At 36.1% G+C, this 23,637-nt stretch overlaps 1 protein-coding gene across 6 annotated transcripts in view; it reads right to left on the bottom strand.

The window, feature by feature from the left end:
- NOX4 (NADPH oxidase 4) overlaps window positions 1-20,169 on the bottom strand; it is a 173,113-nt gene extending 152,944 nt beyond the window's left edge. For 3 of the 6 annotated variants that reach the window (XM_003910526.4, XM_009187083.3, XM_003910527.4), the window contains exons 1-2: window positions 19,800-20,169; window positions 19,079-19,174 (exon numbers count right to left, since the gene is read on the bottom strand). In XM_003910526.4, coding sequence (XP_003910575.1) covers window positions 19,079-19,174; window positions 19,800-19,856 — 153 coding nt within the window. In that variant the 5' untranslated portion in view covers window positions 19,857-20,169. Of the gene's footprint in view, window positions 1-19,078; window positions 19,175-19,227; window positions 19,426-19,799 lie in introns of those variants that run through there. The other 3 variants (XM_009187085.4, XM_009187084.4, XM_003910528.5) reach the window with 3 other exon arrangements.
- Window positions 20,170-23,637: the final 3,468 nt, after the last annotated feature.

Here is a 23,637-nt window from a genome sequence, read left to right as displayed (position 1 = left end):
AGGTTATTTTGATAAGGTTTCATATGAAAAGAATGATAAAAAAACATGTCGTGAGTAACCAGAAAATGATTAACAATAACTGAAGCAATCATTTCTTTTAAAAAATTTTTGAAAATAAACTACCAATTCAGTGCTCCTGGGGTTTAACTAAAAGCTCATGTATGTACCTTAATGCTGTAATAAACTATAACTCATTCCAAATGATCCCAGCTCATTTCTGTCAACTAGCTTCCCTGGAGACTTTTAACTATGATGTAATTTTTGACTCAAGTTGACCTATCTTCTCATCTATAATCTGCTTTTCTTTTTTCCCTTAATACTGTGCCCAAAAGAAGCTATCAATTCTAAAGAAAAAAAAAATTGTGTAATTTTTTTTCATAAAACTAAAATGGCTACCAAAAATATATCGTTCATCCTGACTTTATATCCAGATTTCCTTATGCTTAACTCAAATCTTTTCTGTTATATGTCATCATTTTTATCTACCCTTTCTAAAAATGACATTCTTCCATTTTCAATGGGAATGTGGTTTTTCCCTAGAAAAGCTATTACAAGTCAGAAGGACTCATAGCTATTACAGAAAGAGAAGAAAGCAATATTATAACATGATATTTTTGTCCCAGTTTTGTCTACCTTGTCTTTCCTGTGCCAAAAGTACAGAGGGCAGAAAATATTTACTTCTAGACTCTGTGTCTGTCTGGCAAAGTTAAAGTTCAACATAAATGGGATTCAGAATTGCATATGAACACAGCCAGGGGTTTCTAAAGACAATATTGTCTAGTGAACAGTTCACCAGGTGAAAAAGATTATGAAATTTTAATCACAATTAATACCTGTGACCTCTACCAAGGACACTTGTCTTCAGAACCTAGAGTTGAAGAATTTATACAATAGTAAACACTGCCTTCACTTTTCCTTATAGAAATGGACCAAGTGAAAATGGTTTGACTTTGTTGGCTGAAAAACATTATTGAAGTGGAATTTTTTTTACTTTATCTATTAAATTCCTATCAATATTTATGCCCATCCCTTATTCTATACACCTTTCTAAGGCTCAACAACAAGGTTTCAAAAGTTACAGAGCATTTGATTTTATATCACTCTTACATTTTCCTCCCTCTACAGAAATTATCTGTGCACAGGAGAAGGCATGGAGAAGTCGAAAGTGTTTTGCAGAGCGTGGTTGACTAGAGAGCTGAAACAGGCTTTGTGTCTCCTACATCATGGGTCCAGCACATCTGATCACAATTACTGAGTGTTTAGTTACCTCTCAGCTACATCTCATCAAAAACAATCATTCCAAAATGTTGTCTCATTGCTCTTTATCTTTAAACCATGTTTAATTTTTCAACATTCCTCCGAAAATTAGAAGCCAAAACAGATATACTGGTGGCCTGAACAAACAAAAACAAATTGAGAGAGGCCGGGCGCGGTGGCTCAAGCCTGTAATCCCAGCACTTTGGGAGGCCGAGACGGGCGGATCATGAGGTCAGGAGATCAAGACCATTCTGGCTAACACGGTGAAACCCCGTCTCTACTAAAAAATACAAAAAACTAGCCGGGCGAGGTGGCAGGCGCCTGTAGTCCCAGCTACTCGGGAGGCTGAGGCAGGAGAATGGCGTAAACTTGGGCGGCGGAGCTTGCAGTGAGCTGAGATCCGGCCACTGCACTCCAGCTTGGGCGACAGAGCGAGACTCCGTCTCAAAAAAAAAAAAAAAAAAAAATTGAGAGAAAACACACAAAGCAATGATACCTCCTCATTGATTAGAATTTTAATCAGACTATCCATAATGATATACATTAAAACTCATATCGTGAATACAGGATATTCAATATAAAGATTTTTTTCTCATGTCTGCTAAGCATAGCCTACTTAAACATATTGTCTATTTTGATCCTCCTGAACTCAATCCTGTTTCTTATTAACTCTTATTAATTGAATCTGTACAATTGTTTTTAAATTCTATCTCTGTCCTCAAAATACTAGCAATCGTAGCTAACTCGGCATGTCTTTTAACTATTACTTTCAACTTTTGAATGAAGTCGACTCATCCAGTCTTTCCTTGGGGAAAAAAATAAAACACTGCCTCCAAAATAAGCTATCAATTCAAAGAGAAAGAACTCTGGATGCAAAGAAAGAGCCAAAATGCCTAACACAGTAGGTACTCAGTTAAGATGGACTAAATGAATGGATAATTTTGTGCAGACTATTTTCCTACATTTCCTGATATATGCATGTTAAAGCATTAGATTCTTCTGACAAACCCTTCACAGAGTTTAACTGGTCAACATGCAGGGAACCACATTAGTTCAGTTGTTGGGAAAATAATGTTTAGTTTGGTGTGAAATCAATTGCAGTTTTTACTTTCCATGGCAAAAACCACAATTACTTTTGCACCAACCTAATAAATTAAATGAAATGTAAGATGATATATTTGTAGTCCCCTTTTCTCCAATCGACAATCATTGCATAGTTTCCAAATGTTACAAATAAAAGTTTTACAACATCAGTGCCACGTTTTCACAAAGACAAAGGAAATGCAATTCAAATTTAATCTTTTTTTTCTCTAAAAAACTAATATTGAGTGAGACCACTATATCACATCTTGAAATTTCTTTAAAAAGTAAAATGACATACAGAAACACTTTTCTAATTGTACAAGTAAATTTCCACAAGGATTTCACTGCCCTATGATTTGCAATATCCAAAAAAAAAAAAAAGAAATTAAAGTTGTCCAACAATTGAGAAATGCAAAATAAATTATGGTGTACATTATGGCATTATGGTGCACTATGAAGTGGATAAAGATAAAATAAGTTAGCCTCACATAATAGAAATGAGATAGTAATATCCATCCAGATTACTGAATTAATAATATGCACATGTATATATGTGTATCTACAGATACAGGCATTGATATATAGGCATAAACATAAATGAAAGAGATTCAGGTGGTTACTTCTAAGATGTAGAGGGAAGTTTCTATTTTTTTTTCTATTGTATCATCAGTGTTTAATATACAGAATCAGGTATTTCTTTGGAAACTTAATATATTTTAATAATTAAGTACCAAGAATTAAATGGATAAATAACCAGTAAAAATTCACAATAAAAAAATTAAATGGGTTAATATACTTTGAAAATCTAATAACATATCCAAAGGACATATGAAAACAGAGGGGGTATTCTGCACAATCATGTTTTTCATTGCAGTTTCTAGGTCAGTAAAATAACAGAAGTCAGTTACATTTCCAGAAATATGGGCATGTTTAAGTTTTGTGTTCCATTTATTCAGTGAAATATTAAAAATAAATAAAATATTATTAACAAGATTGTGATAACAGAGATAAATCTAATGTGATATTTATGCTACATTTTACAGTAGGAAACAAAACTGTTGATTCTGAATGGTCACACTGCTACATAAAAAAATTAAAAAATTGTACTGAGGAAATGCACCAAAATGTTAATGGTGTTTATGTGTGAGTGATGATATACATAACATTTTTTTCTTTTCCTCTATTTTCTATAATAAATAGGAAAACAACTAGTAAATATAAAACAGTTATAAGAAAAATTATTTTTCTTAAGAAAATAAAGTGGGCAAGTCTTAAAAATACAATTTGAAGAATAATATTGTCCTCAAATATTGATAATATTTAAAAATTTTCCATTTCTACTTTTGTGCATTTTTCATTTTTCCCTAATGGTTTGCATTATTTTCATATTGGAAAATGGATGATAAACTTTTAAAAATTACCTTGAAAATATTTAATGGCTTAGGATGGAATCCTTCAGAAGAAGAGTATTAAATTGCTGATCCATTTTCTTTAGACTTTTGATAAATGAGGATATATTAATGTAAAGTGCAGGATTCAACAGAATAGGTTAGGATGAGATGGAACAGGATGGGACGGGACAGGACAGAATAGAATAGGAAACGGGAAGAGACAAAATTATAATAATTGATATTATAGTATAGCAATCTAAGAAATAAGAGGGGTTCCAGGTAATGTAGGGAAGAAATATTGAGGCACTGGGAGGGCATAAGGGACAAAAATTTCTAACCCTTTAACACTACTAATTAACCCCACACATTAAATATTTTCTAACCTCTGGTTCCCTGGTGATACCATATTTCTATACTATATTTCTTATGGCTTGCTTTTCTTGTGTGCTGTTAAGACATTTAGCAAACAATTTTGGAAAAATTATTTTAACACATATTAAAATTTTAATTTAAAAAACCCTAATATCCCGCTATGTACAAAACAAAACATCTCCACTCATATTCCATCTCACAACCTTCCTAACCTATGATTGCTCATTAGGGTTGGTACAAGCTATCTACTATACTGTACTTTGCCGTTCAGGCAGTTAGGGTGAGTTGTTTTCTACTTTTTTATTTACCTATTTTTTAAGAAAATCCATTCCACTATTTGCACCTATGCTTTTAATGTTCTCTCTTATATTTTTTATTCTTATATATTTTTATTATATTTTTTATTTATATATTATATATATAGATATAGCATTTTGTTGTTTAAATGGTTACTATTATATGCAGTTCATAAGAAAGATATATAGAAGTTAAATCATACTTAAAATACTACATTCATTCCTTAGGTCACACAATATACTTTAGTTTTCTTGCTGAAAACTAGTTATTACAATCAAATATCTTAATATTTGTAAACTCATTCCATATGTTGATATTATTTTCATATTTATCCTAATCTGACTAAATTCAACTGCTATAACAAGTAACTAAAAAAAATATATTTTTTAGCAAAATGAACAACATATTTGTGCTCCTTTTTTAAAGAAAATCTAGCAGGCAAAACCAACAAACTACCATATAATATTTATATTACAACAGTATCCTTTATATTAATGATGATGCTATTTGAAACAGCAGGAAATTAGAGGTAATCTGAGTTTATGTGCCTGGAAGAATGGATATATAAAAAGTGGTAGATGTAAACTATGGAATACCATGTAGCAGTTGGAAGCAAGAAACAAAAGAAGCACACAGCCACATAAATAGACTTCAAAAATATAATACCAGATGAGAAAAATTAGGAAATTAAATAAGTCCCATGATCCAATGCCATTTTTGTGAATTATAAGATATATATACATAAAACACCCACAAAAGGATAAACATCAAGCACATTGGAAAGATTGCTATTGCAAGGAGGAGAATGCAGTGGTCCCCAAATGTTTTGACACCAGGGATTGGTTTTAGGGAAGACAATTTTTCCACAGATTGGTGGAGGGGGCAGTGGTGATTTCAAGATGATTCAAGTGCATTACATTTATTGTGTGCTTCATTTCTATTATTATTACATTGTAATATATAATGAAATAATTATACAACTCACCACAATGTAAAATCAGTGAGACCCCTGACCTTGTTTGCCTGAAACTAATTGGTCCTATCTGGGGGGTGATGGGAGATAATGACAAATCATCAGGCATTAGATTTTCATAAGGAGCTTGCAACCTAGATCCCTCCTGTGCAGTTCACAATAAGGTTCACGCTCGTAAGAGAATCTAATGCCGCAGCTGATCTGACAGCAGGTGGAGCTCAGGTGGTAATACAAGCAATGGGGAGCCGCTGTAAATACAGATGAAGCTTTGCTTGCCTGCCAGCTGCTCACCTCCTGCTGTGTGGCCCGGTTCCTAACAGGCCAGGAACCAGTCCCTGTCTGTGGCTTGGGGACTGGGGAACCCTGGGAGAGTGGGATTGGATAATGGAGAATGATTAAATGGGTACATTAATAAATGAATGAATGATGAAGAAAGTAAAAGGGAGCCTTGCACAGAACCATGAGGATAGTGTGTTATGAATTGAGGTATATGTTTAATTTGAAACATCCTGTACTTGGTATCAAAAAAGTCTTTCATTTTTTTTTTGTTTTTATGGAAATAATTCACTGTTACTGTCCTATAAAATGGGTCCTTTTCATGTGTGTCTCAATTTATGAGCTGCTTGAAAGAAGGTTTTAAAAAGGCCAAGAATTGGGGAGCTAAAATGTGGAAACCACAGCCAACTGGAAAGCAATTAACCATGAGCTTAAATATTTTTGAAATTCTAACTAAGAAAATAATATATACTGTCATTGGCAAAATATTTTTTCATATCACTTCAAAATGCATGCTTTGCTCTAAACTAGAAGGTATTTTCTTTCAGCTGTTGGAAATTTGTATAATCATTTTATAATCATTAACAAATGTTTATAAACAAATTTCAACTTCAAAACATTCTTAACTCCAAAGATGTTTTCTGAAATAAATAAGTCTTAGCATTGTCATAAATTTGTCTACCATAACCTGCCAATCGGATGAAGGGAATTAACACTTACTGAGGGCTTTACACTCATTTCTTCCTCACCTTGGTTAATCTTTTCTTTTCTTTCCCTGCCACTTTCCACCCCCCGCCCCCCAAAAAATCTTGTAAGTGATATATTAGCTCAAACTATGTTAAACTAAACGCAGGTTAACCTAAATTGTCATTTTTGTAAGTCAAAATGTTTCTATATTGAAATTTTCATGTGGCTCAATTAATAATATAAATCTCCATTGAAAACTGGGAAAACTGAGGCTTTCAAAGTTTTAATAAATCACTTACAGTTATATTTGTTAAGAGTTGAAGTTGAGATTTCAAATTAAATCAATTTACCACAAAATCTATGTTCTTTTCATGATATCATGCCACTCCCATTGATATTCTCGACTTTTCACAGATACTACCATAGTTGATATTTGAGCTGATAGACACTACGTGCTCAGGAAAAGGTGATAGCAGACACTTGATTTTAACAAGAATCAGAATGACGGTCATAAAGGACTTTAACAAATTAACTTTCATATACCTAAAATTTGTGTATTGCACAAAATATATTTTCTTCAAACATGACACACTCAAGATTTAAACCCAGTACAAGTCTAAGGCCAATTTTCTTCAAGTAGATCAAAGTTAAAGAAACCTTATAGATCCATTCTCAGCCCATAAACTAAACTCTTCCAAGATTTACATTTGACTCATTCTTTCACTCTAATATTTTCTAAAAATGTACAAAATCAAAATAGTAAAACAGTTAGTTCAGTGATGGGTTTCACACAGTTCAAGTCAATCTCCAACCCCAGGGAATAATCACTTGTGCCAAGGAGTTTAAGGCTGTAGTACACTATGATCATGCCTGTAAATAGCCACTGCACTCCAGCCTGGGCAACATAATGAGATCCTGTTTTGTTTCGTCTTAAAAAAAAATGAAATGTGGCCAAGGAAATTCAGTGAGAAATAAAAGTACTCTCATCACCCTATCTCCTAAGTATTCTCAATAGGTGGTTATTTTCTTGTTCTACAACTTTCTCACCTTATAAGATCTTCATCCTCCTGGAAATCTATGCTTTCATATAAGGTGGAGTAGCAGGGATTTTATTCGGGATAAGATGCTAAAGGAAAAGCACATAAAGGAAGGCATATTGGAAGAAAAGGAAGCTTACAAAGAGAATCAAAAGTATAGGATAGCATGGGGATAAAAGAAACTTGTTTGGATCACTACCACTCCAGATCCTCCCACCGGACCTGAGCTTTCTATGATCATGTTAATGAGATTATTTGCAATTTGAAAATTCAATCATAAAGAAAAGAGATATAGTCAGAAAGGCATTCCGTATAATCGTTTCTTAATTATACCCTATTGTTAAAATGTCTCCATTAGGAAAAAAACTCTCAGCTATATAAAATTATACTTTGGTTATGTCACTCATGTCTTCTTCCCTTAAAATATATCAGACCTCTGAAAGTCTTGATATGGGTCGAGAGACCTTGAACAATCCTTTCATGGATTCCCATATCCATGAAAACCTTTGATAGTTTCCATTTAGAGATGAGAGCCATTGCCAAATTCAACTTTCCAATTTCTAAAGATGAACACAATTTCTACTGATTGAACAAAGTCCTTCTTTTCCTTTATTTACTTTTCCTTTAGTCTCATTGTCAGAACTGAAAGTAAACTACTTTTCACTAGACATTTTTTTATCACATTGCTTGAGTTTTATTATATCAAAAAGTTGCAATAGGATGTAATTCTAGGAATCGCACAGACTCACTCTCTACTTATGTAATTTGCTCTTTCAGTCGTCCATTGGTATATGCGGGGGATTGGTTCCAGGATCCCCGCATATACCAAATTCTGTGCCTATTCAAGTGCCCCAGTGGGCCCCGTGGAATTGGCCTCCAGGAAAAATCGGTCCTTAGTATGTTTGAGTTTCACATCCTACAAATCCACATTTGGTTGAAAACAATCTGCATGTAACTGGACCTGAGCAGTTCAAATCTTTGCTGTTAAAGAGTCAACTGTATATACTTGTTTTACTATTAATTACAATATGTCACAGACTGTCATGATCCTACTTCAACAGTCACACTGCAAAGGTAAAGCATATTGCATGCTAAGGGTTGACTGCCTTTTTTTTTTTGTTTTGTTTTGTTTTTTTTTTGTCATGAAGACAAACATTTCATTCCTTTCTTCAAACTTTCCTTAATGATGTCCAGGGGAGCAATGTTATGGCACCATGACTGCAGCCTTAAAAGCTTTGTGAAATGATAGGAGACAGAAACACTACATAACAACAATCTTTCACATCTGTGAAACTTAATTCTTCAAACTACTTTCTTATCTGTTAAGTCATAATGCTCAGCACAATATTCTGAAGTGAATAGAATATTTCCACCATGTTTTCCTGGGGTATAAAACAGCAAGGTGAATTATGCTACGAGGCTGTGAAGGATGAGAGCAGAGGGAGGAAAGAAGACGACTGACACTTTTAGAGCTCCTAGTATATAATAGATTCATGTTAGGTACCTATAATCAATAAGCAAATTGCTTACAAATTCTGTTCTTCAGCTTCCTCTTATGAATAGAACCTACCTTGTAGGATAGTGGAGACTATAGCAAAGAACATAACAGGAACTTGGCACAATGTTAGGCCCATGAAAAGATTGCAATGGAAGCTAGCTTTAGCTATTATTATTATGTATTTTAATTTTCTTTAACATTTACAGTAATCTGAGATAGTTAATTTATCTTATTTATCTGTTGAAAATTCCAAGATCCAGTGAAGCTTAATAAAAACTATTAAATAATATTTTGTTGAATGAAATGTGTTCCACCTCAAACTAAAATTCCACCCAACAATCATAGCCAAATTGCCACAAACTTTGTGCCAATAACAAATTGCAGCAAATAGCCTTCCTCTCTCCAGAGGATCAGGGAGGCAGCCAAAAGTCAACCAAAGGACTGAAGGTAACATGTTCCTACTGAGCAGCAAACATACAACCTCATCATCAAATATCCATTTATTAAGCACCCTTGTGAGCAGTGAAATAATAGATCAAAGGGTAAATCTCTGTCCTAGATGTTATCTCATATGCTCAGCATCTGTATGCTCAGCAAATCCCTTCCATCTTTATGTTTCTGAATTCTTTTTAACATACACACACACACACACACACACACACACACACACACCCCACACACACACAATATACAATATTACCATTTGGTCCTATTCATTGTATTGATGCTATTAATACTAGTTACCATTATTTAATATTTATAGTAATAGTTACCAATTTGCTGAATGCCTATGTACCAAGTGCTAAGCACTTCACCTGTATTTTCTCATGCTATCCTGACATCTAAACTAATAGTAGGGCTTAAGCCCTATTTTATGAGTAGGGTTTACACCTAGGCTGAGAGAATAGTATGTCAAAATCACAAATGGAGAGAAATGCTTAACCACAATTCAAACTCATATCCATATAGCTCCAAAGCCCATGACCTTTTCTGTAAGAAATTATTGGGAGTTATACCTGATGTAAATGACGAGTTGATGGGTGCTGACGAGTTGATGGGTGCAGCACAGCAACATGGCACAAGTATACTTATGTAACAAACCTGCACGTTATGCACATATACACTAGAACTTAAAGTATAATAATAAAACATAATTATTATTATTATTTTTTTTCTCTCCAGAATTACCTAGGCAATTTTAAAATCAGTTTTATGATAAACACAATGCTTAACAAGATGGACATGAAGAAACATCGACCAGGTGTTAGAGGACCTACAATCCACATTTAGCTTTGCACTGAGTCCATAAAGAAAGCATTTAACTCTATGAAATTCATCCATCAAAGCGGGTAAATGGACTAGAACAGTCCACAGTTCTACAGGCTCCTCTCCCTCCAGGCTGAGTGTTGCCCAGAAGGAAGTATACACAACTATGACTAGGACTAGGGCTATGACAACTGCTGCTATTATTGGCCTCAGTGGTGTGCAAGGTAAAGTAGTTCCTCAATATTCACTGCATCCTTTTCTGGGAGTCAGTTCCCTGAATTCATACTCTGGATGTCAAAATCTAACAAATCAATATAAAATATTGATGCTACTCCTCAGAGGTGCTAATTCACCTGATTTTCTTCTTCGAGGTCATGGAGGGAATAAAGGGTTGTGTAAGAGCATGTTTAAAATAGTTGTAGGGTGGGGCTAAGAATAAAGCTCGACAAACCTCTAAGGAGGAGCATTGCAACACCTTCCTAAAAGGTCCTGGGAAGGACCCTTGTGCTATGTCATTCTGGAATGCTAGTGCCCAGCTGGGCTTCTACAATTAAGGAGAAAAAAAAAAAAAAAAAAACTACATTAACTTCAAATTAACTTCTCAAAATGCATGCTTAGCTTCCAGAGGAAGACTGACAAAGTTGGTAGATGTACCAAGTTGAATTTACCTCACAATGTGACTATATTTGGACACAATCTTTAAAGGGGTAATTAAGGTTAAATGAGTTCATTGGGATGGGCCCTAATCCAGTATGACTGGTACCCTCATAAGAAGAGATTAAGACAGATACCTAGAAGGAAGGCCATGCAAAAACATTGGAACAAGAGAGCCCTCCATAAGCCAAGGAGAGAGGCCCTCAGAAGAAACCAACCCTGCTGACACCTTCATCTTGGACTTCTAGCTTATAGAACTATGAAGAAATTTCTTTCCTTTAAACCATCCAGTCTGTGGTAGTTTGTTATGGCAGCCCTAGCAAACTAACAGAGTAGGTATTAGTTATACAAGTCCACCTCAAATGTAAGTTATACAAGTCCACTGCATATATAAGAATAATGCATATATGCTTACATTTACTTCTGATCAAATACTTCTTAGCAGATACAAAAACACACTAACATGCAAACAGAGGGAAACACAAACAGTATATTCAGTGCCACCATGGCAAAATGTATAAGGACCTTAGATAAGAGTAGAGAATTCCAGGTTCTAATACTACCTGTTTCAGAACCTCACCTGGAAAGCAGAGTGATTGAGAGCATGGTCTTCAGTTTCAGACAGGTGTGGGTTCAACCTGGGCTTATCTACTAGTCAGCTATGTAACCTAACTACTCAGAAAGTTACCGAACCACTCAGAATCTCAGTTTCTCAATTCTGTAAAAAGCAAATAGTTCCTAATCTAAGCTTCTCAATTCTGTAAAAAGCAATAATTCCTATCTTCTACAGTTGTTACAAGGATTCAATTAAATATAAGGATTAAATGAGATTATAAAAGTAAGGGGCCAAGAACTGTGTCTGACACATGATATATAGTCAATAAATGGTAACAGTTGCTACTAGGCTGAGCCATATACAATGGCTGATATTTGTTTTTGATCTACCAAAATGGCAATTCCATATGATTCAACCTAATATTAATGTTGCAAAGAGACAACAGAGCACAAGTGGCTCAGAATACAAATTTCATCAACAGATAAATGGAAAAGGAAAACATGGTATATATACATAATGGGATATGACTCAGCTTTACAAAAAAAGAAGGAAATCCTGTCATTTGTGACAACATGAATGAACCTGAAGGACATCAAGTAAAATAAGTCAGGCACAGAAAGACAAATACCACATAATGTTACTTATATGTGGAATCTAAGAAAGAATGTAACTGAATTTACAGAAGTAGAGAGTAGAATGGTAGTTACCAGGAGCTGGTGGGGATGGGAGGGGGTTGGGTAGCTGTTATTCAAAGGATACAAAATTTCAGATAGACAGGAAGAATAAGTTCAAGAGATCTATTGTACAACAGGGTAACTATAGTTTATAACAATATATTCTTGAAAATTGCTAAGACAGTAGATTTTGTGCTTTTATCACAAAAAAAGGTAAGCATGTAAGGTAATATACATGGTAATTAGCTCGACTTAGCCATTTCACAGTATACACATATTTCAAAATATCATGTGGTACACAAAAAATACAATTTGCATTTGTCAGTTAAAATTTTATGAAACAAGAATACAAGTTCCAGAACCAGGATCTTTGGGCTAGAGTCCTGCCTCTGTCCCTCACTAGCAAGTTATAGAACCCCTCTAACTCGGCCAGGCACGGTGACTGATGCCTGTAATCCAGGCCGAGATGGGCGGATCAAAAGGTCAGGAGATCGAGACCATCCTGGCCAACAGTGTGAAACCCCGTCTCTACTAAACATACAAAAAAATTAGCCAGGAATGGTGGCGGGAGCCTGTAGTCCCAGCTACTCGGGAGGCTGAGGCAGGAGAATGGCGTGAATCCGGGAGGCGGAGCTTGCAGTGAGCCGAGACAGGGCCACTGTGCAGCCTGGGCGACAAAGCGAGACTCCGTCTCAAAAAAAAAAAAAAAAAATTCCCTCTAACTCAATTTCTCATCTACAAAACAAAAACTTGAAAACATGCCCTCCATACTATGACTGAGAGAATTAAGTAAATTAATCAGTGCAAAGCTCTTAGACTAATATCTAGTATTAGCCAGTTATCACTGATCTCAATCTGTTATTGATATTATTCATATCATTTATTAAAAAATAAAGATTTGACTATCTTTTAGATTCATTCTAACTTCCAATTCTATGCTGTTTGGGATGATATTGATAAAGGAGAATTATTCAGTTGGCGTTTAGCTATATATCACAACGAGGTTAAATATTGAGCCTTAGAATTCTGATAAATATTGTGAAATCAGAAAAAAGTTAAATAAAAATGTCTCATAATTCCTTCACAATTTATTGACAAGTCTCAAACAACTATAATACTAAAAATATATTTTATTTTGAGGGTAAATCAATCATTTTCCCTAGCTTCTTAAATTGCTAGACAGTTTGAAGGATCATTTCACCTAAAACGTAAAGCGAGTAGTCTATACAGTGTGGGGTTTAAAATGTTCTTGTGTGTGTTCATACAGCTGTTCATTATAGCAGGCTAATACTGGACTAAGGAGAATAATTAAGTAGTGAACAAGTCACTAATTCAGTAGGTGATAGTGAACAAATCACTTCAATCTCATTTTTCCATTTTGGAAAATGAAAAGTAATCTAAGTAAAGATATCAAGGTTCCCTTCCAAGCCTAAAATTCTATGAATCAGTGTCTATTGTAAATAGATAAAGAATATAATTTCATCAAAGAAATATAACCCATTTCCTCTGCCAATAAACAAGAAGAAAATTGTTTTTAAATAGCAGAATGTGAAGAATAAAAACAAGCAAAATAACACTCGTCTAAACATGTCCCCTGAATTGTTACCATAACGTGTGCCTGAGCAACTCTAACTAGTTACTTTTATGGTCTGTATAATTAGGAATTAATGACCAAATCTTTTCTGAAAGTAACAGGGACCATATATTAATTATCAGCAGAATTAAAGCTGCCCAGGCCAGCTGTGAAACCAACATTGACTTAAAGTCCTAGGTCCATTTGTCCAGAGACTCCAGCCTCTGACCTTAAGAAATACACATGACATCAGATTTCTGTCTCTGTAAAATGTTATGATATAACTTCTAGGACTCTTGAGAGGGTAAATTAGTTAATGTTTCTAATGGATAATGATTGACTAAAGAAAGATAATCCCAGTATTTCACTAGAAAGAATCTGAATGCACATGTATACATATGTAACAAACCTGCACCTTGTGCACATGTACCCTAGAACTTAAAGTATAAGAAAAAAATAATAATAAAAAAAAGAAAGAACCTGAATGCTCATAACTTTCTTCCAGAGAGCATAGGTATTCCAATAAAAATTGTTTTCTTTTTTTTAAAAAAAAAAAAGCTTCATGATCATGCAGCAGAACTAAAACAATATTTGTGAATAAAAGCAAAATTAAAATTAAAATCTCATCATGACACCATGCAAATAACTAGTTTGAAATTGACTAGTTTGGAGGGAAAAAATATATGTATACATAACTAAGACATGTTGAATATATATATATATATATAAAACTAGGACACATTGAATCTGATATCATAAAATCATTCTTCTTTCAAGTTAAAATGTTTATGGGAATTACATGATATGCTTTAATTATTAAAATGTAAAAAATGCAACTCAAAACAGGTAAACATGAATTCAGGAGCTCCTATAAATGATGTTTTGAGTTAAACTGCCACAGCATTTCCAAAAAAAAAAAGAAAACTACATTTCTGAGAGTTGAACACAACCTGTTACTACTTTCTATGAAGTGCAAGCAACTACATTTTAAAAATAGATTTAATCTTAAGCAATCAATGACATCTCTTATTTACCCTTATTTAAAAGGTTGCTATGGGGCAGTGGAGCAGGCTATTGTTTGGTTTGTTTGTTTGCTTGTTTGGGTGCTCATTTTGGCTTCTCCCAATAGATTTTTTTTTTCTCTTAACTAATTTTAAGATTCCGAAACTCATGACATGTCACAATTAAACATCTCCTAGGAAGTGCACAGTCTGACTAGCTCATTAATTCAGGCATAAACCAGCCGTGACCATGTTGCCTCCAGTCTGGATCAGACCAGTCTGGGAAAAGATAATCATGATGAGAAGCCACAATAAAACATATTAATCTCAGTGTTATTTTATCTTCCAGCAATTAAGATCTTATTTTTTCTGTCAATTCATATGTATTTTTTTATTCTTTAATTTTATTCTGAGAATAGTAACCCTGAAATAAAAGTGGATATTCTAGTTCTGAGAAGTAAATACTTTCATCTTCATTCTCAAAGGTTTTCACCTCCAGAAAAGTCAGAAGATGAGACAGAAGCCAGGGAGATTTTTATACTTCTATACCAATAATATTTACTTATTTATTTATTTTAGAGGAAGGGTCTAGCTGTGTCACCCCCGCTGGAGTACCGTGACCCAATCATAGCTCACTGCAGCCTCAAAACTCCTGGGCTCAAGCAATCCTCCTGCCTCAGCCTTCCAAGTAGCTGCAATTACATGCATGTGCCACGACGCCCAGCTAATGTGTGTGTGTGTGTGTGTGTGTGTGTGTGTGTGTATTTTTTTGTAAAGATGGGGTCTCATTTTGTTGCTCTGACTAGTCTCAAACCCCTGGCTTCAAGCAATGCTCCCACCATGGCCTCCCAAACCAATGATTTTTGTAGTTCCACAACTTCACATCTGTTGACAATTCTTGCTTAGTAGAGGAGGAGCAAGAGGACTACCCATGTCCCGATGTCTCTTTTACTGCCTGGTTAGTTGGCTACATATTATTAAAATCAATGTCACTGGTTTCTTTTTTCTTTTTTAATGTGCTACTGGAAAACTTTAAATTACATATATATGACTTGCTGAATATTTCTGTTGGCCAGCACTGGTAAAAATTAATACTAACCAGTGGTATAAGTATCTGAGATGGGCCAGTGAAGTTGTTCAGAAAAGCTATGTAGTATGACGAAAAAGCAGATGCCAGACAGGGATGTATTCAAATCCTAGCTCCTACACTGACCATTCAAAGGGATTTGAGTGAGTCATACAGCTTCCTCAGCCCATGTTTCCTCATAAGTAAAACAGAGAGAACAGTTTCCTAGCTTAAACAAAACATTTGTAAAATTCTTGGCATATCACAGGTATAAATAAACATTTGAATAAAAAGTCATTCTTAAAAGAAAATAGAGATTTTCAAGCAGTTACCAAGAATTAACTGCTTCTCATTGTCTGTGTCTTCCAATAAATGGACCACATTCTGTGGGTCCTTCCTGCCTATAATACTAGTACGACTTTGTTATTACCTTACCTTGCACAGATGAATCATAGCAGCTTTATAGTCAATGCTATTACCAAAATGTTCAGCAATGAAAGTATTATTTCTATTTGCGTTTTAAATGGTACAATGAAATACATTTCCAGAGATAACATCATGATTTTTACAAACCTAAAATCCACCTAAAAGAGACTTATACCTAGACTCGCTTCAGGAATCCCACACGTCTATAGCAGCGGGACCAAGTGTTTGAAAAGTTCTAAGATGCACCACCCTAAGATGCTAAGTTCATAATATATAGTTATTAAAAATGTAAGACATGAGAGTCAGCAATATTTCTTTAAAAACTAATTCTATCTCTTTGTTATACTACATTTCTTTGCAATTTGAAAAGTGCCTGCAAATTGTTACTCTATGAAATAATACAAGAGTCATTATAAGATTAGAAAAGATAAGCCTAGGACACAAAATTAAACGCTATTTCATAAATTATAAAACTGTAGGAGTTTCTTTTCCAATTAAAAGTAATATACAGACTGAAAATACCTATTCCAAAACAGCTTAGATAAATTAATGACTAGAAAGTTCATAACAGGTAATTACTGAAAAGTTTATAGGTCATATTTCATCTCTCAGCATGTAGAAAGACCATTCCTTTCCACAGTGATTCTTGGTAAAATGAAGAATACTTACTAGATAGCTCAAATGTCAGTTCACTATAATTATTCTTGTGTGTTCATGAAAACTAACTTATAACAACCTCTCCTTTATTGAATCTGTTTCTTATCCTTTTTGCTCCTAGTCTTCTATTTGGTCCTTTTATCATTTTTTTCTTCATTCCCTTGATCAATATTTATCAAGCCCTATGTGCCAGCAGTCCTTGAAGCTCATTAGCCTGTCTATTATTCAAGCAGAAGCAGTAAAGTGGGATAGAGAGGTGAAACACAGTTTTAAATGTTCTCCAAATTTGTTGGTTTATGTTTCTGTGCATATGTGATCTTAATCATATCTGACTTATCACCAAAATAAATTTGAAATTCTGTTATACAGTAAGTTCATAAAAATTAAAGTGTTGGTTTCCAAAACAATTATTTTTTTAAAAAAATAAGATGTTATTTTAGTTTATACTATGTCACAGAGCTAAAATCTAAAGATCAGTTATGGCTTTCTAGGTTATTGCAATAAATTTCCAATTCTTAGATTTTATATTAATACAAATACCTCATGACCCAGAGCAAATTTTACTATTGTATATCTAAAGACTTTTCTCCAAGTTGTTCATCAAATTATGTAATAGATGTGATAAAACTTCCACTGAAAAACGTCCTATTCATTAACTTACACCTAAGGGGGAAATACTAGAAAACAAAACTAAAAAGTTATCAAACGTCATGTGTTTATTAGAAGAAACCTTCACTTGTTTATTGAATTACAATTATTTACTTGTTGGTTTTTCCATTATATTGTAAAGCAACTTGAGGAGCAAAGTTAGGTTTTACTCTCTGGGTGCCAATCTGAAAAGTATAGGTTTCAAGACAGTTCCTGGATTGGGTGGATGAAAGAAATAAACATTCAAATTGAAGAGTTACCAATAAAATAGGTTTAGCTTTACAGACTATTTTTTTCCAACCCATTGGCTTAAAACCTAGAAGTTAAACTTTATAAAGTATGTGATCAACAGATTATGATATTACTTTGTTGTATAAATATTAATTAATTAATTCAACTGCAACTTGTTGCAGGCTTAATATGTGCCAATCACTAGTCTGGGTACTAAGAATTACAGATAAATAAGATCCGTCCATGTAAAGCACAGAACGGAGAGCTGGTTCCACTGAATTTGTCTGAACTCATCTTAATTTTAAGTAGTCATGAAACCATGGAAAAAAAAAAAGCAGAGTGTGTTTTTTATTCTCCCCCGACCCCAAAATGCAAAATCTATTTTTTCAGGTTCCTTAAGTTTTTGCAGTGTTTTACACTTTTTGCTTGTTGCTTAGAAAATGCAATCTCAACCGAGCTTGGTGACTCACGCCTGTAATTCCAGAACTTTGGGAGGCTGAGGCAGGCGGATCACTTGAGGTCAGGAGTTCTAGAGCAGCCTGACCAACAAGGTGAAACCTCATCTCTACTAAAAATACAAAAATTAGCCAGGCATGCTGGTACGTGCCCGTAGTCCCAGCTACTCAGAAGGCTGAGGCAGGAGAATTGCTTGAACCAGGCAAATGGAGGTTGCAGTAAGCTGAGATCACTCCATTGCACTCCAGCCTGGGCACTGCAGCAAGACTCTGTCTCAAAACAAACAAACAAAAAAAACAAAATGCAATCTCCTTGTACAAAGCAATATGCCTTCAGTGACACTATCTTCTGTTAAGCAGTCAAATAAGAAGGAGATGGAATGGAAGAATAAAATCAGAAACATCATAGAAAAAAGAGAAAGAAAAATATTAACATAAAATAAATCAGAAAAAATGTTTTGCCCAGTATCTTTCTCATATTATACTAGAATTCTGGAATATCATCAGCCACTAACCCAAAACAAGTACTGAGAACTGCCCAGAAATGAATAACCCCATTAGACCCACACTTTGTGAGAGCTGTCAGTAAAAGCAAACAGTGCAGAAATCCTCTGGATAAGCTCATGAGCAGGCTAAAAGCACTGATAAGAGTGAATTAAAAGCTTGTCATTGGTTGGTCCTTCTAGTGAATCAGATCCTTCAGGATACTTAGCAGCTGGCAAGAAGTAGCAATTTTTTTGAAGGCACCAATAACCTGGTCTGGCAGGTTCATTCGTTTCACTTCAGCAGAAGTGAACCTTTGGTTCTTGAGAGAGTCAGTCTTTCTAACTTGTACAAGCGTAAATGATAAATCAAGAAAATGTGACCACTTTAGAGAACAACAAATGTTTCTAAAGTGAAGAGTACACATTTCTTTAACGAATGGAACTGACCAAACCTGTAGCAAAGTCTGCCAATGTTAAACCCATTCCACCAGATCATCCAAGTTCAACTTACTTACCCCCAGCATCTGGTGGAGGTAGTGATACTCTGGCCCTTGGTTATACAGCAAGAAGGTTTTCCAGAAAAGTAGGACATTCATGGACAGCCAGATAAGCTAAACCAATCAGACATGAGAGACAGAAAACAAAAATTGAAAATAATTATTACCTGATGAATAGAAACCACAGGTAAATTCTTGGCCACGGTGCTTTCAATGGAACCTAAACCAGTAACTGCAGTAAGCATTTTCAATTAACCAGCAAGCTGAAAACCACTCAGAGGAAAACAAATCTGATTTTACCCGGCCCTTTCACCTGAGACTAAGCATTTGGGTTGCAAATAGGTCTCCTAAATGATTTACAGCTATCCCCTGCCATACAAAATGAGATTAAGAAATTAATGACATCACCATACCCCAAGCGAACAGAAGTAATCTGGGAAAAGAACAAAGGGAGCAAAAATGTTTAAAGGGTAAAGGAAAAGCTGTGTTCACTGAAAATGACCTCTCTTCCTCCACATCTCTCTCATCAATGTGCAGAAAAATTCTCATGCATTTTGGGGACAGGCGCGAAGTGGGGGAGTGTTCATTGTTATCTCCAGCATAAAGTTTTGTTAGTGGAGAATGTTCGAATTAAGGCAAAACTTCCACTTCCAGCTTCCCACCCGTGCACGCTCAGAGAATGAATCAAAATCGCTGCAGGACAGAGAAAACGCACGGAGAGCCTAGCCCGCCATCCTACCAGGCAGAGGTGTTTAACCCCTTCGTTGGCTAGCCAGCTCCTCCAGGACACAGCCATGCCGCCGGCCCCGCCGCGCTGCGCTCTGTGCCCGCCGGCCCCGAGAAGGAGCGGGCGGCTGCCTGGGCAGCGGTTACAGTTGCACGGCCTGCGGGGCCGCTGAGCGAGGACCGAGGGTCAAAGACTGAGGGGAAGCCCGAAGACCCGGCGCCGAGCCAGCCCGGGCGGGGTCTGCTACCCAGAGCCGGGTTTTCCGGGTGCCCTGACTCCGACCCGCACCGGGTCAGCTCTGCCCACTCCGCTGCCCCGACGCCCAGCGCTCCGAGCGCGAGGGCCAGGCTGCACCAGTCTGCTACGCCGCGCCGGCCCCTTTGTCTACGGGCGAGCCTGTTGTTGTGGCTGCTGCTGTTCAGGATGTCCCGGGTGGGAACTTGGAGGCGTCCCCCGCAGCCTCTAGCCCGGCCTGCCAGGCTCCAAAATACTGGCAAACATGTGAACAATGCTACTCATACTAAAAGTGGGGACCCTCGCCGCCCCGTCGTATACACACGCACACACACACACATACACATCCAGCTCTTTTGGACTGGTTGTTTTCCCCCAAAAGAGTTCATCTCAAAGAGCCTTGGTAACGAAATTTGATCCGGAAACAGTCTTTTATGCACTCGCTCACATTTCTCCCACCCTTCCTCAGCAAATTATCCCACTCCCAAACTAAAGCCCCCCCGATAGCACTTACCTAAGGCTTCCCACTAGCCACCAGTTTCTTTATCCCCTTGCCCGCCCATCCCATACTGATAAAAAGGTTTTAAGACATTACTGAATAAGAAGAACCCAGGGAATTAATGGTTAAAGCTGATGTAATTCTTAGGGGCTCTAGGGGAACTTAGATTCACTGTATTCGGGAATCTTTTTGTTTTACTACTCAGTCTGTTCAGTAAGTAATAGGAATCCTCTCTATCTTGTACCAGAGGCCCAGTGAAGAGTGAGAAGGGTGGGGAGGTGACCCAGGTACCTATCCGACACTGCAACAAATCAGTATTAGAAAAGAGAGAAAAAAAAATGTCATTCATGTAGAAAAATATCCAATGCAAAATAGATATCCAGTAAAGGTTTGTTAAACCAAAAACTTTTCCAAATTTAACAACTAATGAGAGAGAGAAAAAGTTTACTACTAGTTGCCTAATCAAATGGCTTTTAAACTCTTAAAAAAAAAAATCTTACAACATAGGCCATAGGATGTAATTAAAACTAAAATTTCAAAAAATAATACTACTCTCACTATATGCAATATACTTATTCCAATTAATTTAATGAACCGATTGATTGCAGTGCATAGTTTGAAAAATCAAAATGAATTCATATCAAGTCCCTGTTAGACTTCACACAACTTTCTAATAGGCTGTTTTTCTTGTTTCATGCATGACCAAATCCAGAAAGCTGTCCTGAATCTTTTTAAAGTTAGAGAGCATATTATTTATAAATAATACTATGTTCTTTTTAACCATGTGACACCTAAAGGATCAGGGAAAGAGCACACAAAGAACCCAAGGGGTCTCACCACTGGAGGGAAGTCAAATTCTGGGATGCACTGGTGCTCCTGAGGTTTAATTTCAATACATGGGGGCAGGAGGTTCATTGGCAGAATAGGTTCTTGTCATGAGTTGAGAAGCATGAAGCAATTCAACAATAGTAAAATAAGAGACCATTTTTAAAAGCTAAGCGACTTTCAGACAAAAAGACACAAGATTTTAAAAATGGCTCCAATTCTTAATAATGTACCTACTAAGTCCCAGGCTCTGCCTTTGCTACTTCATATACAAAATCTCACTCCATTCTCATAGTAGCCCTCCATGTGCATGTTAGCACTCTCACTTTAAAGATGAGAAACGGACTGCCAGGTGCGGTGGCTCACGGTTGTAATCCCAGCTCTTTGGGAGGCCGAGGCAGGTGGATCACGAGGTCAGGAGATGGAGGTTATCCTGGCCAGTATGGGAAACCCCGTTTCTACTAAAAATACACAAAGTAGGGTGCCTGTAGTCCCACCTACTCAGGAGGCTGAGGCAGAAGAATCACTTGAACCTGGGTGGTGGAGGTTGCAGTGAGCTGAGATCACACCACTGCACTCCAGTCTGGGCGACAGAGTGAGACTCTGTCTAAAAAGAAAAAAAAAAAAGAGAAATGGAAGCTAAAAGAAATGAAGAAACTTGCTTGAGGTAATGAAACTGGGTTTGCTTACAGTTAAAACAACCCATAATCAGGTACTTTTGTAAAATTCTTTAGTAAAATGATAGAATGCCTATATAAATGTTGGTTATTAACTATGGCTATTATTTCATAACTCTGTAAAAGGGGCCTGAGATTTGTTTATGTTGCTTTACCAGGAAACAGTACTCCAAGCCATCCCCAAGGGACAGAGCTAGTGTCCTGTTATGCAGGAACTCTCATTAATGAGATTCTTTGCAATACAATTTTCTCTAAGCCAGATTGTTTTATTATTATTATTATTACTATTATTATTATTATTATTATTATTATTTTAGATGGAGTTTCACTCTTGTTGCCCAGGCTGGAGTGCAATGTCGCAATCTCGGCTCACTGCAACTTCTGCCTCCTGGGTTCAAGCAATTCTCCCACCTCAACCTCCCAAGTAGAGTAGCTGGGATTATAGGCATGTGCCAACCCGCCCAGCTAATTTGTTTATTTTTAGTAGAGATGGGGTTTCACCACATTGGCCAGACTACTCTTGAACTCCTGACCTCAGGTGATCCACCGGCCTCAGCCTCCCTAAGTGCTGGGATTACAGGCGTGAGCCACCACGCCTGGCCAACCAGATTGTTTAATGACATAGTGGCTGTATTTTCAAAACTAGGAAAGGCCACTCTTGAAAGTAATGAGGACAGCGTTCTGCAGCTACATCAGTATTTAAAATATTATAAGGAAAATCACACTTTTGCCAGGAACAGACTTCACGATAAAAACTCAAATGACAGATACCTTTGATTTTTGGCTGAAATAATGGTAAGCTAGTGATATAACACTGATCTTCCTATGTTAATTGTAAAACCTATTGGCGGTTAGAACTGTTCTTGATCTATTATATATTACTTAAACACAGAAACTTTTTTGTAGACAGTGTTTTTCAAAATATGAAATGCACAGCTGTTAAAAAAGAGAAAAAATACAATACTCTTTGCACATAATCATTACTGCATTTTCCACTAATTAACTTAATTATATGTATATGTATGTCTAATTCTCCTACTCAACTGAACTTCTTAAAGACAAAATCTGGTCTTATTCCATTTTTATTCTAGGACTTAGCACAAAGCTTGACACATAGTAGGAATTTACACAATGTTTATTAGATGAAAGAATAGTGGTTAAGTATATCATCTTTCTTTTTGTGCCTTTCTCAAATCCCAATTTCTCAAGTGTAACTCTCTGATAATGTAAAAATAGTTTCTTCTCAGCTTGACAATTACCAGAAAAAGTAAAGAAATGGGGCAATAACCCCTTAAAATGGATGTTACCAATCCCACAGGTTAAATGATAGGAATTTAAGACAAGTGGGCCTTTCTATTAGTTTCCTATGGCTGTGCTAACAAATCACTACAGACGTCATGGGCTGAAACAACAGAAATTTATCATCTCACAGTTCTGAATTTCAGAAGTCTGAAATCAGTATTATTGGTTCAAAATCAGGGTGCTCACCGGATCACAATCTTTTCTTTTCTTCTTTTGAGACAGGATCTCTCTGTGTCACCCAAGCTGGAATACAGTGGTACAATCACACAGCTCACTGCAGCCTTGACCACCCAGGCTCAGGCGATCCTCTCTC

This window comes from Papio anubis, chromosome 12, assembly GCF_008728515.1.
Source record: "Papio anubis isolate 15944 chromosome 12, Panubis1.0, whole genome shotgun sequence".
Lineage (NCBI taxonomy): Eukaryota > Metazoa > Chordata > Mammalia > Primates > Cercopithecidae > Papio > Papio anubis.
The sequence above is the reverse complement of the archived record's forward strand: the minus strand, read 5'-3'. Positions and strand labels throughout refer to the sequence as shown.